This window comes from Ochlerotatus camptorhynchus, unplaced genomic scaffold (assembly GCF_037179485.1).
Source record: "Ochlerotatus camptorhynchus isolate MF236.1 unplaced genomic scaffold, CSIRO-AGI_Acam_v1.1 ptg000038l, whole genome shotgun sequence".
Classification (NCBI taxonomy): Eukaryota; Metazoa; Arthropoda; class Insecta; order Diptera; family Culicidae; genus Ochlerotatus; species Ochlerotatus camptorhynchus.
This window is the reverse complement of record NW_027040529.1, coordinates 2,714,539-2,729,790: the sequence shown is the minus strand read 5'-3', so window position 1 is coordinate 2,729,790 and position 15,252 is coordinate 2,714,539. Positions and strand designations below refer to the sequence as shown.

Genomic DNA, 15,252 nt, shown 5'->3' with positions numbered 1-15,252 from the left:
CCAGAATTTTCAAGGGACATTGGCCGCAATCAACTTCAAGTGCAGGATATTTTGTAGGCTTTAAAAAATTTAGACGCCTCAAAAGGTCCTGGACCTAATGGAATTCCTTCAGTATTTATTAAATGTCTAGCAATGGAACTCCCTGCTCCATTGTTCTGGATTTTTAATATGTCCCTGGAATCTGGAACCTTCCCAAAAACTTGGAAAAGCTCATTCCTAGTGCCTATCTTTAAATTTGGCCGAAAATCTGACGTACTTAATTATCGTGGTATAGCCATTATCTCTTGCATTCCTAAACTTTTCGAGGCAATTGTCAACGAAAAATTATTTCTCCAAATCAAAAATAGAATTACTGACATGCAACACGGCTTTTTCAAGGGTTGCTCGACCTCGACAAATTTACTTGAATTTATTGACTATTCATTGAATGCAATGGATAATGGAAACCACGTAGAAGCTCTCTATACAGACTTTAGCAAGGCATTTGACCGCATAGACATATCAATGCTACTTTTTAAATTGCAAAAAACTGGAATTGAGTCAGGGCTCCTAAAATGGCTTGAATCATATTTAACTAACCGCCAACAAATAATTAAATTCAACGGAAAGAAATCGAGTTCAATTCAAGTCACTTCAGGCGTCCCCCAAGGCTCTCATTTGGGACCTCTTCTTTTTATTCTATACGTAAACTACATTTCTTTCATTTTCAAAAAAACTTAAATTGCTTATTTATGCCGACGACGTGAAGCTCTCTTTGGAAATAAGAAATGAAGAAGACATCAATATATTCCGGAATGAAATACACATATTCTACATATGGTGCCAAAAAAAAAGTCTACTGGAATTGAATGTAAAAAAATGCAACTTAATATCATTTAGCAGGAAAAGAACAACTTCAAATATTTCAATTGCACTAGGAAATCAAAATGTAGAAAAATGTGAAAGAGTTAGGGATTTAGGAATTATCTTAGACTTTAAACTAACTTTCATAGACCATTACAACACAATTATTCACAGAGCAAATAACATGCTAGGCTTTATCAAGCGCTTTTGCTATAACTTTCAGGACCCATACACAATTAAAACACTATATATTGCCTATGTGAGGTCAATACTGGAATATTGCAGCATTGTATGGTCTCCTTTTTCAATCACGCACGAAGAAAGATTAGAATCCGTACAAAAACAATTTCTATTATACGCTCTTCGTAAATTAGGTTGGACATCATTTCTTCTTCCATCATATGAAGCACGCATGAAGCATAAACATACAAACATTAAAAGAGTGCCGTGAATATGCAATGGTTTCATATGTAAACGATATCGTTTCGCAGCACATTGACTCCCCATAATTTTTATCAAAATTAAATTTCCATGCACCTACTCGGCAACTCCGAAATCGAAATTTATTTGCCATAAAACATCATCGCACAAATTATGCAAAATATGGGCCATTAAACCGCATGATGGCCTCTTACAATCAATACTGCGAAACCATTGACTTTACAATGTCTCGGCATAAACTAAAACAATATTTTTACTCCATAAGGCTTTATAACTCATAAAAAAATAGGAAAGCTGACATTGCTTAATTTTTATTAAAGACCAAAATTATACTTTTGTCCAAAGTTGACGAAATGAATAAATAAATTTAAGAAATCAAAACTGTATTCGAATATGTACTTGTCTACGTTGGTTGACGAAATAAATAAATAATGAAATGTATTTCCGATATAGCCATCACAAATTCAATGTTGTATTCTTATTGCTTATGCTGTTTTCTGATTATTCAAAGTTTCATAATCAAAGAACTAAATTGTTTGAGTTTCACCCATTTTTTTTTACTACATTCATTGAACAAAGTAACCCCAAATCAAAAAAACTGAAGTTCGTTCACAAAACTAAAAAAACAGTGGAAATGGTTTAATTTGCATTTAACATATTACTAACGAATTGACTCTTGGATCCTCAGTATTTGGTTTAAAAATATAAAATTTGATAAACATTCATTGATGTAAAAAATATTTTGAATAAACTTTAAAAAACTATCAATGTTATCCCGTTTTACGGGCCCGTATATATGCAGTATTTTTAGTTGAAATCGAGGTTTCAAACCTCCTTATGTTTCTCATCTGCATCCTATTAAAAACTTCTGCTCAAATCTCAACACAAAGATCTACTCCACTTACTTTGTGACAAAAAATGTGACAAAGGAAATGCTAAAAATTACCCTATAAAAACACATTTCGTCCACTAATGTCGCAGCTAGCTGCCTCAAAGTTTATTTTACATGCCTGAGTTATTAGTACAGGAGTACAGGTACTTTGGTACAAAATGCGCAATATGTTCATATGTTAATTCAATAATTTTTAACGCTCATTCAAGTTTATCGTAATAACCCGCTTTACAGACTTCAAAACAATCCCGTAGCAAAAACGTTTGAACGAGAGATGTCATTATCTTTTGAAAAACGTGCGTCCACTCAGTGCTAGATTTCAATGAGCCGTGTTGCGTCAGGGCGCAGCCTCTTAACACTTGACTGCCATAATGATTGTATGCCTAGAGCCAAGCAGACCGACAACGACGACTTGTATACGGAACAGAAAGTATTGCAACGCACTTTGCTCGAGAGTGTCACACGAGTGCTCCCGAATGCCATAAATCATCATCTAGCACAGTACCGCATAGCCGTCCGATCCAGGAACTGGATGGATAGATGGATGAACGGATGAATGAGTACAAGTTGTTGGCAATGAATGTCGCTGTAGCCAGCGCAAAGGGAAAAAAGTGACACTTTTTGATCTAACTGAAAAGTCCCAGCGAGTCCAACACTCAGCATCAGCATCAATTATGACCAATTAGATCCTTGTCTTCGCTGCCATGTTTTCGAAACTAAACACTATATGCTACTGCATCATGTTTTCTCAAACGATTAATGAGTTCATTGCCATCACGATCTGCTGGAGGGAAATGGATCGTATCGGATCCCTTCGGAGCGAGTCATAAGGCACATTGCACAGCATTGCGATCTGATGATATGCCACAGTTAACTTAATTATGGTGGCGGGGATTTTCGTGTGTAATTAAGATGTCTTTTTTGGAAAATGTGCAACACTCAATTTTCAAGAACAACAGCCTGACAATTAATTTATTCTGAGGAATGTTTTGCCGTCCACCGAATGTTTTGGTTATTCGGGTTTGGGATTAAAGATAAGTGTAAAATACTTTTTTTTAATGGATAAATTCTTATATAGATGGGAAGCCAAAATGATAAAAGCAAATAAAGTGGCTAATAATATCTTGAAATTGAAACCGTCCAGTCAATTAATGTTTGACATACTTACTTACTCTTTGTTTAGTTTTAAAGATTTTTTATACCAAAGTTATTAAGGAATTACTTATTGTACTTACGTCACATCTACCCTTTGTTGAGCAAACACTTGTGATGATATCATACATAACACAGCCAAAATGAGTGTACTCGTTTTGATCCCCATGGTTGATTAGCCTTCAGTTTGATCTGTAAAACAAAATATAATTAGTAATAACAAATAAACTAAATAAAAAATAACAGAATAAACTGTTTTTAATCATATAGAGAAAACGCACCAGCATTGGATGGTCAATTTTCTGGGAAAACTTTAGTAAAAGATTTCGGATTTTCCCGTAGTTTGAAAATTCATATCTCATGAACCATACTTCGTAGAACAAATGATAACGAAATTATCTAAGCAATTCATAAAAAAATATAATCTAAAGTGGACCCTACAGGATTGATTTTATTGACAATAACCGTATCGTCAATACATTCTGTATTGCCGTGAATACATCGAAATTGACAATATTCCTATATTCACATCATCAATATTGTCGTCAATAATTCCCCTTCGCGTTAATATATATTGATATGTGTGGGGTTCGCTTAACAAATGTTTCCTAGGAAAATTTTTAACATGGAGGAAAATTTCAATGAAAAGCAGGAAAACCCTTTTTTAAGTGATGACAATTTTTTCAACTATTTCATTAATGCTTAGAAAAGAACTATCTTTCACAGGTTGAAATTTCAAAGCGGTGTCTCTTGCCGTTTTTGAGTTATGAACAAAAAACTAACTGCCCTGAAAATTGGTATTTTTGGAATCGGAGTGACATGTAGGAACCGTAAAACGGGGTAACATTGATAGTTTTTTAAAGTATATTCTAAATAATTTTAACAGCAATGAATGTTTTTCAAATTTTATATTTTTAAAACAAGTATTCAGGATCCAAGAGTCAATTCGTTAGTAATATGATCAATGGAAATTAAAAAATTTGCACTATATTTTTAGTTTTGTGAGACAATTTCAGTTTTTAGATTTGGGGTTACTTCGATAATGCTCGATGAATGTAGAAAAAATGGGTGAAACTCAAAAAAATTAGTTCTTTAAATATGAAACTTTGAATGAGTATATAATCAGTAAACATGATAAGCAATAAGAATACAACATTGAATTTTTGATGGCTATATCGGAAATACATTTCATAAGTGATGGTTTGAGTGCTTTTTCAAACAGGTGAAAAACACGAAAATTGTTTTTTAATATGTTTGTACAATATGTAACACATACTATATAAAAACTATTTACGATATCAACGGAAATACCCTAAGCTACAATATGGAACCAATGTTTCTAATTTGGAAAAAGCGCAGCGAGTAAATTTAATCTTTACATTATACTATCAAAGTTAACCGCATTATCAAAGATACCCCGTTTTACGGAACCAGAAATCCATTTCTGACGCCATTTTGATATCCAAGATGGTGGCATCCAGTTAGACAAAAACTGGGAAATAATGTCAGCATCCCAAAATATGGATATTTCTGGAATAGGGGTGCCGTTTAGCGACTAGAAATTTATGTTTGACGCCATTTTAAAATCCAAGATGGCGGCTTCCGGTTATAAAAAAAACTGTGATATACTGTCAAATATCCCACAATATGAGTATTGTTTAAATCTATGTGACGTGTAGGGACCGGAAATCTACACACTACGGAAACGTCATGTAAATTTCGGTTCCCTGAGACCGACACATGAAAGCGGCCCTTTTGACATACGAATCAGTTGAAAGATACGATAAAATCAATTCAATCAAACGTTCTCTTCGTCGAGTTGCTTATGTTTCGGTTTGAGAATACCGTAAAACGGGGTAACATTGATAGTTTTTTTTAAGTATATTCTAAATATTTTTTACAGCAATTAATGTTTTTCAAATTTTATTTATTTTAATACAAGTACTGATGATACTTGAGTCAATTCGTCAGTAATATGCTTGACGGAAATTAAATCATTTGCACTATTTTTTTAGTCTTGTGACCGAACATCAGTATTTTGATTTGGGTAGCTTTGATAATGCTCGTTGAATGTAGAAGAAAATGCGTGAAACTCAAATAATTTAGTTGTTGAAATATGCAACTTTGAATATATAATCCGAAAACATCATAACTAATAAGAATACACTGAAATCTTTTTTTACACGGTTTTTTTTACGAGGTTTTTTTTACACGGTTTTCCACGATTTACACGGTACTTTTTTAACGATTTCTCGACAACCATACAACCTATCGACTTGATTCCAATCACATTATCCGTTTCAAGCTATAGGTAATCGAATGACATACTTAAAAAAAATCACAATTTTTGGTGTAAATACAGAATTTTTAAAAATATGTCTATATGGACCATATCATGCTTTAATTACAAATGGCATCAAAATCCGATTTTTTAAAAATATTTAAGCATGCGAAAAATCAAAATCTCGTAGGATTTTTTTACACCGTTTTTTTTACACGGTACGTATCCCCCGTGTAAAAAAAGACCTGAGTGTACTACATTTAATTTGTGATGGCTATATTGAAAATACATTTCATAAGTGATGGTTTGAGTGCTTTTTCAAACAGGCGATAAACAAGAAAATTGAATTTTAATATGTTTGTAAAATATGTAACACCTACAATTAAAAACTGTTTATCATATCAACGGAAATGCCCTAAGCTACAATATGGAACCAATGTTTTCAATTCGGAAAAGGCGCAGAGAGTAAATTTAATCGTTGTATTCTACTATCAAAGTTACCCGCATTATCAAAGATACCCCGTTTTACGGTACTTAATTTTACATGAAATGTTAGTTTACATTCCATGAATTACATCCAATATGAATTACGTCTCGTGTAAAAGTAGTTATTTCTAAGTGTGTATGTATGACGCCATTTTGAAATTCAAGATGGCGGCTTTCGGCTAGAGAAAACTGAAAAATACTGTCAAATACCCCACCCCAATGTAGGTGATGTGTAGGAACCGAAAATCTATATCTGATGCCATTTTTAAATCGAAAATGGCCGCTTTCGGTTGCAGAAAAACTGGGAAACACTCTCAAATACCCCACAATATGGATATTTTTGAAATCTGGGTGACGTTTAGGGACCGGAAATCCATGTCTGACGCATTTTGAAATCCAAGATGGCGGCTTCCGGTTCGAGAAAAATAGTGATATACTGTCAAATTCCACCTCATGTGCCGTTATTTGGAACCACAAAATGAACAAAATGTCATACTAAACCACGATACCGATTTCAGTATTTTTGTACAGTGTAGACTGTTGGACTCATGTCAAGGATCTAGGCAAGAGAATTCAGGTGAGTTTCAATTGTACAGGGTTTGAAATTGTTATGCTATATGTATAGGTATATTAATTCCAGATCTATCTAATGATTCCAGTGACAATGACGAAGTATTTCCTCGTTATACCTATGTGCTTGTGTATGAAAGCGATTAGGAAAAGGAATAACTATCTAAAAATGGTTTATTTCTGGAAGTTTAATGTTTTTCATAATTGTTTTTAATCAACCTATTAATTCCCCGTCATCAGAAAAAAAAACTAAAGTTAAATTAACATCTCAAATAAAATAAATATGATCAAGTCGGCAAGTAGCAGACGGAATACGAGTATCTGTCAAAAGATAAGCAATTATAACGGAATTAAAATGAAATAAACCAACGCACTCAAAGTATTTCCCAGTTTTGCTGTAGTTGGAAGCCACCATCTTGGATTTCAAAATGGCGTCAGACACAGATTTCGTGTTTCTACACGTACCCATATTGTGTTCCTAAAATACCCATATTGCGGGCAATTTGGCAGTATTTCCCAGTTTTTCTGTAACCGGAAGCCGCCATCTTGTATTTCAAAATGGTTTAAGCAATGAATTTCCGGTTCGTGCACGTCACCCCACTTAAAAAAATACCAATATGTTGTGGTATTTCACAGTATTTACCAGGTTTTTTCTAACCGGAAGCCGCCATATTGAATTTCAAAATGGAGTCATACATGGTTTTATGTCTCTAAACTCCTTTTTTTTCCTTTATTTAACATCGGCCTCTGTTCTGCAATCTAGTGCCAATCACCGACGGACATCAATTGCCATCCATTGACGGTAATCGAATGTGCAGGAAGACAGCTTCCACACCTGCGTAGGATATCACACCCATTCAAACACACATGGGCCGGGACCAACGGTTTTACTTCCTTTCCGAAGGAAGACGTGACCAGAGATTTTTATGCCTCAGAAAAATCCCACCGACCTCAACTGGGATTGAACCCAGACCCATTGGGGTGAGAAAGCAGTCACGCTTACCACTACACCACCGGTGCCGGCAATAGGTCCCTAAACGTCACCCCGATTCCAAAAATACCCATATTTTGGGTAATTACACGGGGAACAAATGATAGCAGACACAATTATTTTACCGGGCAAATTAACTATATTGTTCAATTGTTTTAGGGATAACTCGAAACTATAGTTGATTTGACTACATATATATAGATGGCAACAACTTTATTCCATAGTTGGTTCAACTATATTTTTCAGTAGATGAACAAACGTCTAACTTCAAAATGCAACTATGCTTTAGTTGATTCAAGAAAACTATTGTTGGGAAAACAAAATTTTACAATGTTTATTAAACGAACTGCTCTTCATTATCGACATATTTAGGAATTTTGTTTTGCTTCTTTATCGATCTCAAAAACACAACTGCAAAATCATTAAAAAAAAGTGAACAAAAACATTCAACTTAGATTTGAACCTTGTTCATCTGCGTGAGAGCCAGCTATGTTATCGCCTGCTCTACACATTGCAAGTTAAAAGTATATAGATTTATGATGATCACTTAAAACCTAATTATATAAATAAATTACATTTGTTATAATTGTTGTTGTTAATTGATCAAAGTTATATTATTGGAATAACTATAGGTTTCTTTCATTGTTGTTTGTCCATGTGAAAGTAGCAATTAGGATTGTTATCTTAACTTTACGAATTTGTTCTCCGTGTAGGCAGTATTTCCTAGTTTTTCTCTAACCGGAAGCCGCCATCTTGAATATCAATACGGCGTCAGATATGGATTTCCGGTTTCTATCCGGCACCCCAATTCCAAAAATACCCATATTGACCAATATTTGACAGAATGTTCAAGTTTTTCTCTAACCGGAAGCCATCATCTTTGATTTCAAAATGGCATTTGACATAGATCTCCGGGGTTTACACGTCACCCCGATTACAAAAATACCCATATTGTGGGGTATTTGGCAGTGTTTCCAAGTTTTTCTGTATCCGGAAGCCGGCATCTTGCATTTCAAAATGGTGTCAAATATGGATTTCCAGTCCCTTAACGTCACCCCGATTCTAAAAATACCAATATTGTGGGGTATTTGATAGTATTTTTCAGATTTTTTTCAAATCGGAAGCCGCCATCTTGGATATCAAAATGACGTCAGACATAAATTTCCGGTCCATACACGTCGCTCAGATTTAAAAAAAATACTCATATTGTGGGGTATTTGGGGTACAACATCGATATAACTTAACTGTCACTTTTGACTTTCATCGTCAATATCTCACTAATAACAATTGTATTGTCCGATGATGTTATTACTTTGCTTGTTTGAATGATCGTTTTCCAGAAATCGGCGATGCAAGTCAAAAGTGACAGTTACGTTACACACTTAGAAAAATTCATGTAAATTTAGGCGCTCTGAGAGTGACATATACGAGCGTCAATTTTGACATAAAGTTGAGTCATAACAGACATAATAGCATTACATGACATGTTTGTTTACGTCTCATCTTTTTTTTTAAAGATAGATTCCGTCACGTGTAAAATTAGTTATTATGCACTTAAGGCCCACGCACATTAGATCCGGATCGGACTCGTTGCGGCAAAGTGACAGCTAAATATTTTATCTAACTGTCAAATTTACGTCAACGCAACGCAAACGGATCTAATGTGGGTGGCCCTTTAGAGTATATTGAGGTATACCTGTATATCACAGTTTTTTATATAACCGGAAGCCGCCATCTTGATGGGGGAGGTAGCTCATCGATTCTTCCGGTTCGCCTCCTAGCATCGTGCTATAAGGTACCAGGCGATAACCAGGGTAGTTGATCGATAGCTCGATGACGTCATTTCGTTGGCGTCTGCAATGGGAAATTCTCATAGCAGGCGTTGACGATGGGACGTTGTCGAGTTGTTGAATAGCAACTATCGTGGTAACTCACCGATTACCTGTCGATCTGCCAAATTTGGAAAGACGTCTGCATTGAATTGTCTCATATAATAATATTCCGCCAACTATATCACAAGAAATTGCGAGTAGCTGAGTGGAAAGGAGATAAGTTAAGCATTGGGTACAGGACCAAGTCTCCCCTGGGTGGTGCAAGAAGATGAGCGCAATAGAATCATCAAGTTGCCATAAGGCACGGAATGAGACTATTGCATGGCTGGGTAGTCAAAGTCTTCCATACGTTAGTCATTTCAGGTGGATTAGAACAGGTTTAGGTTTAGGGTGGGCGTTGGCCAGATTTGGATTTTTCAGATATAATCCTAAATAGGACCTAGATTATTTAATACACTAGTAACCTCAACTTCTGCCACAATGTTTCATTGTGACTAATCAACACTCAATGGGTAAAATATCAAATTTGCGGTAAATTTGAAAAAAGGTAACTTGGAGTGTAGAGCGCACTGCCCACTGGACGATTCTGAAGCCTGACCAATATATATAGATACATTCATACCATTGGCATTTTGTATTTGAGATAAGACAGAGACAGGATGCGGAGGGCCCGCTTAGGGGGAGCGTAACCCATGCTAAGGCTTCCATTTATTAAATAGTTCAGATAGGCTGGAAATGATAGGTTCATGTTGAGAAAATGTACCATATGGTGCCCGTTCACTGATCAAAATTAAATTAGATTCAAATCGTCAGGCCCTGCCCTGTAATAAGGGGATTGACGATGATGTGTCAAGTTTCATTTTGCATTTGCATATAATTGTAAGTTTCGGTTTGCTTTTGTAATTGTAAGGTAGATAGTTTGGCTCAATTGAAACATTGAGTTGTATAAACTTGACGAATCATACCTCTAAAATAGTAGTAGTTACAGTGCCGCATTATCTAACAACCACTGCCTGCAACTAATGTTGGAGGGGTCAGCAGGGCTGATTACGGATCAAAACTAACATAACTCTAACACTGAAATGATCCCGAAACTAACGCTCATTCATTGCACTTTGAGTCATAAAGTAGTTTTATTTATTTTCCTACTAATCTATCTACACACTTATTTTTTTCTACCGAGCTCGGCTGTGTGGGTCTCGGCGGGGAGGGGGTTTCGCTGAGATCTCGGCGGGAGTGACATTTGATTGCCGAGTCTCGGATAATGCCTTTTCTAATAATCTGCCTACGTTTCTTTTATTTGTTATCTACTTCATCCCTTTTTTATTTGTCTGCTTCTCTTCTTTTGTTTTGTTTGTTTACATATAACTAATACTAATACCTCCTTGTTTTCTCTCTAATTTGTCTACTATGTCCCACCATCACGATGAGAGATGAGCTACCGTACATGGTACACGCTCATATACACTCCCAAAATAGTATGCCGCAAGTAAGTATATCACAGAGGCAACTAAAGATCCAGAAACGAAAACCGATAACGCTGAAGATAATGAGCTGTGGTGATTTATATGACTAAATAGTATTATTTATTTATACTAACCTAAACACAACGTGGGGTGACCCAAATCCAAACTATCACTAACCAAAATAATAGACTTATCTTTTTTCAGCAGCACTACACCAGCCAGCAAAGTTCAACAATCCATCGTTGCTTATGCCTTTGTTGTCGTTTGGAACCAGTTTTGCGAGGTATAGGCGACGATTGTGCGTATTTCTCGCGTAACTTTTGAAAAGAGCCTACTTATAGCCTGAACAATACGTAAAGAGCAAATTGAAACATTGAACGTCGCGTGAAAGTGGAACTTAATGAAGGCCTAAGTACTTTTTCGTAGTTTTTAGTTTTCGGATTTGAAAGATCGTCGGTTACAGTGTCCTGCTTACTGAGCAGAAAAACGCGGTCCCAGGTCCTTACATATCAAAGAGATTTATGGTAAAATCGCTTGTGTATCGTGTATTTTGCGAAACTCGTTGTTGTCGTTGGTTCCGGGTTTGAATGGATACAAAAATTTGAGCAACGGTATTATGTGATATGAGGGGCTCGGTGGCCTTAGAGCAACCGTTTTTGCTTACTGAGCAGAACATCATGAGTCTAATCTCAGGCCCATCCACATTCAAGATTCGTCAATCGTTTTATTTGTTAATACGACTACATGGTAATAACAGCAACTCGGTGATTAAAAAGGTGCTCGTCTGCCTAGTGGCAAACGTTCTTGCTTACTGAGCAGAAGACCGTGGGTTTAGTCCCAAGCTCCTTCGCGTTATATGATCGTTAGGACATCAATTCAGCTTATCGTTTACCAAAACGAACCCTGCTGCAAACCCAACCCTCTTATCCAACATCCCAGTGATTCCTCGTGGAAGTGCAGAGGTGTTCTCGGCTTCCATCAAAGCGAGTGTCATGTCAACACAATCCTTCCCATTCCTTTCTTGACCTGTGTTCGGGCGCGGCCGGCGCTGGTATTGCCTAATTTAAGATCACCAGTTTTTACACATTGAGGATGATTGCTAGTCCCAAGCATCGTCTATTGGTTCTCTGTGTAATTACAGCTGATCTGGCAATAACAGAGTAGCAACCGTGGGCGGTCAATCAAGCTCAAGCTCAAGCTCAAGCTCAAGCTCAAGCTAACCGGAAGCCGCCATCTTGAATTTCAAAATGGCGTCAGATATGGATGTCCAGTCCCTACACGTCTTCTTGATTCCAAACATACCCATATTGTGGGATATTTTACAGTATTTTCCAGTTTCCCAGAATCGCAAAAAAAACTCGTTATTTGGAATTTACTTCGTAAAATCAGGGACGTAAACTGAATACTGCGTAAAAAAAGATTTCGTAAACGGAGGTTTCAGTGTACAAACAATGCTTATGTGCATAGTTTGTCATACAAGTGTATCGGCGGCATTAAACCGAATATAATAATAATAATAATAGTAATAATAATTATAATAATAATAGTAAAACTAAAGCAAAAAATAGCATTCTACATAATGGCATTTATTCATCAAAAATTTTTATCAAACAGGGGAATTGGCTCTAATGTTGGCCTATGGATCTTAGATTAGGCCCATCGCTAAAAATATGCTATTTGTCAATTTTATCTAGATGAACGCGTCATTGGGACGGTATTAATGGATATTTTTGATCGCTATTGAAAATTTAGTCGATTGCTGAATTTATGTATAGGCCCAAATTAGGGGCATGTAGACCGACATTTTATCCATTTCCCCTATCTGATTTTATCCCTCGAAAAGATAGAAAATTGTATGATGAACAACTTTGCTGAGAAAAGTACGTTTCTATTGTTGTTAACAATTAGGCTCCTTAATGCACTTTGAATTTGCTGAACATAGCAATGAGTATGATCTGAATACTGATAACGAGAAGCACCATTTAATATTTAAATCTGAATCATGCTCAAGATTGCATTGATTTGAATGTTCAACTTGATCACTTTTCAATAGTCAGATAAATAATAAATGTTTTCGTATTGCAGTTTTAATTGAATCAGTTTTTTTTTATTTGCTTGAATCATCCTCCAGATAATAGATAATTTTTGAGTAGTTTTGTTGTTGAAATTTTGAATTTAAACGATGCTTCTAGATAAAGGAAATTAATTTCTTCAACCCATACCAAGGCTGACCTTTGATTTTGGGGATTCAAACTGGTAATCCAGTGGTATTGAGCAACTTTATTTTGAAAATTATTCTACCTCTTTGAATTATAACAAAAGATCATTGTGTTGGTCGTAGCAATTTATGACCTGAGCAAAAAAAACTATTAAAATACATTCTTGGAAGTTGTTCTTCAAAAAATATTTCATATCTAATTTAAGCGTGCGACCTTTAATCATATTTTAATATAATTTAAATACAGGGTGACTGGCAATTCGTGTTACACCCGAAAAGAGGTGCAGTAGACCGCATTTACAGCAAAAAAATTACATGGCAAGGTAGGTCGAAAAATCATTCCTTACCGAGCTATTGAGCAATTAATTTTCTACTGATTCAAAGTGTCGCATTTTGTTCGGGTATTCATAAGCAATCAAAAAAAAATGTTGTAACTTTAAATGGTTAGAACCTGATCAAATCCATCCGACAGCTAGCCTGTGAGGCCAATTTAATAAAGTGGTTAGTAAACAAAGATTGATCATAGTAGCCAAGCAATGCTTACGCCCTGGTGGGCTTTGGTAATATTCGCGAGTGCCCGAGCAAAAGGTGGTAGTGTTGCTCGGCAATAAAAGTAAATAGATCAATAACTCGGTAAGGAATGATTTTTCCTCCTACCTTGCCATGTAATTTTTTTGCTGTAAATGTGGTCTACTTGCACCTCTTTTCGGGTGTAACACGAATTGCCAGTCACCCTGTATATTATATTGTATCTAACACCCTATTCTATCATATTGTTGGTAAACTTATCAAGAACATAAATTGGGACACCCTGCTATCATTCTTAGGCAATAGACAAATAAATTAGCCAAGCACAACATATGTAGGAGCTTGGTAATAATTCACAATCTAGGAAACATTTCGCAGCTGACTGACTGATATAGAAGAAACAGCTCTGCAATAAAGCAGCAACACATTCTAAACGGACTTGACCTTTTTCACAACGCGTTTTACGCGAAAACTGATAATCTCTCGCACAGTGTACAGATTTGATAGCCGCCGTTCGCTGGTCACAGACCAGAAGTACCTACATGAGGAGTTCATGGATCATCATCACTGACAATTATCAAACCACACACACAGTAAGCACAGTAGCACTTGATAGGAAGGTGCCATTCATGTGAATCAAATATATTAATTATTTTAATTTGAAAATCACATTAGATGTACTCACACTTTACAATCCTCCCAAAAACACAGAACACGTGCAGTCCCGTCACTGGACCAATGCAGACTGCTCGGCCGCCTGTCTCCGGATATCTCTGCGGTTCAAAAGAACAAACACATCACTTTTCTGTGCACTACTGAACAAATCAAAACGCATAAATTCTACATGTAATGCGACACAACATTCCTGCCTGCTTCTTCATTCAAACCCCGAACATATGTATGTGCTGACTGCACCATTTGGTGCAATTCGACAATGTTACGGGATTTCAAACGAATGGAATAAAAAGACGAACTTCTCAAGTTACACACTCTTGAGAGACACTTGACTTGGGCAATCTTTATCACTTATTCTTTTCGGGAAAAGCTTAAACAACCAAACAAACCTCTCCTCCGAGACGGATCCTATTTCTGCTGGGGGGAAATTTTCGGCTCACACTGCACAACGAATGCGACACTATGCCGAGTTAGTAGTCCAGTGAAGATGTTAACCGATCGAGCACTGTGGATGGACTGAGAAAAGGACCGATCAATTTAACTTCTCAGATGCCCTGTTGCTCATTGCTCGGTGGGAAACGCGCCGGCTGGGTGCTGCTCGCCTTTTTACTAGATGGGTGACGTACAGTGAAAACAGTTCGCACTTTAGATGCGAGTAGAAGTGATCATTTGGAATAGGGTAAGAAAAAACATTATTAGTTTAAAAAATTAGTTTAAAAAACAACGTAAGTATTTTGGTTAGAATTACTGTAACATTTTAGTTAGACCTAACTGGCACTCAATTCATTCTGTCGCACTAAACAAACCATTCAATTCAATTATTTTTTCATTAGGTCTCATCTATATTTTTCGGTCGAAAATTTGATTAACTTGATTC

At 36.1% G+C, this 15,252-nt stretch overlaps 1 protein-coding gene across 2 annotated transcripts in view; it reads right to left on the bottom strand.

Moving 5' to 3' along the window:
* Positions 1-14,886, bottom strand: part of LOC135711801 (uncharacterized) — a 29,088-nt gene extending 14,202 nt beyond the window's left edge. Inside the window, exons 1-3 of one of the 2 annotated variants that reach the window (XM_065234764.1) lie at positions 14,765-14,886; positions 14,386-14,515; positions 3,412-3,520 (exon numbers count right to left, since the gene is read on the bottom strand). In XM_065234764.1, coding sequence (XP_065090836.1) covers positions 3,412-3,497 — 86 coding nt within the window. In that variant the 5' untranslated portion in view covers positions 3,498-3,520; positions 14,386-14,515; positions 14,765-14,886. The remainder of the gene's footprint in view (positions 1-3,411; positions 3,521-14,385; positions 14,516-14,764) is intronic. The other variant, XM_065234758.1, reaches the window with a different exon arrangement.
* Between the last annotated feature and the right edge of the window lie 366 nt (positions 14,887-15,252).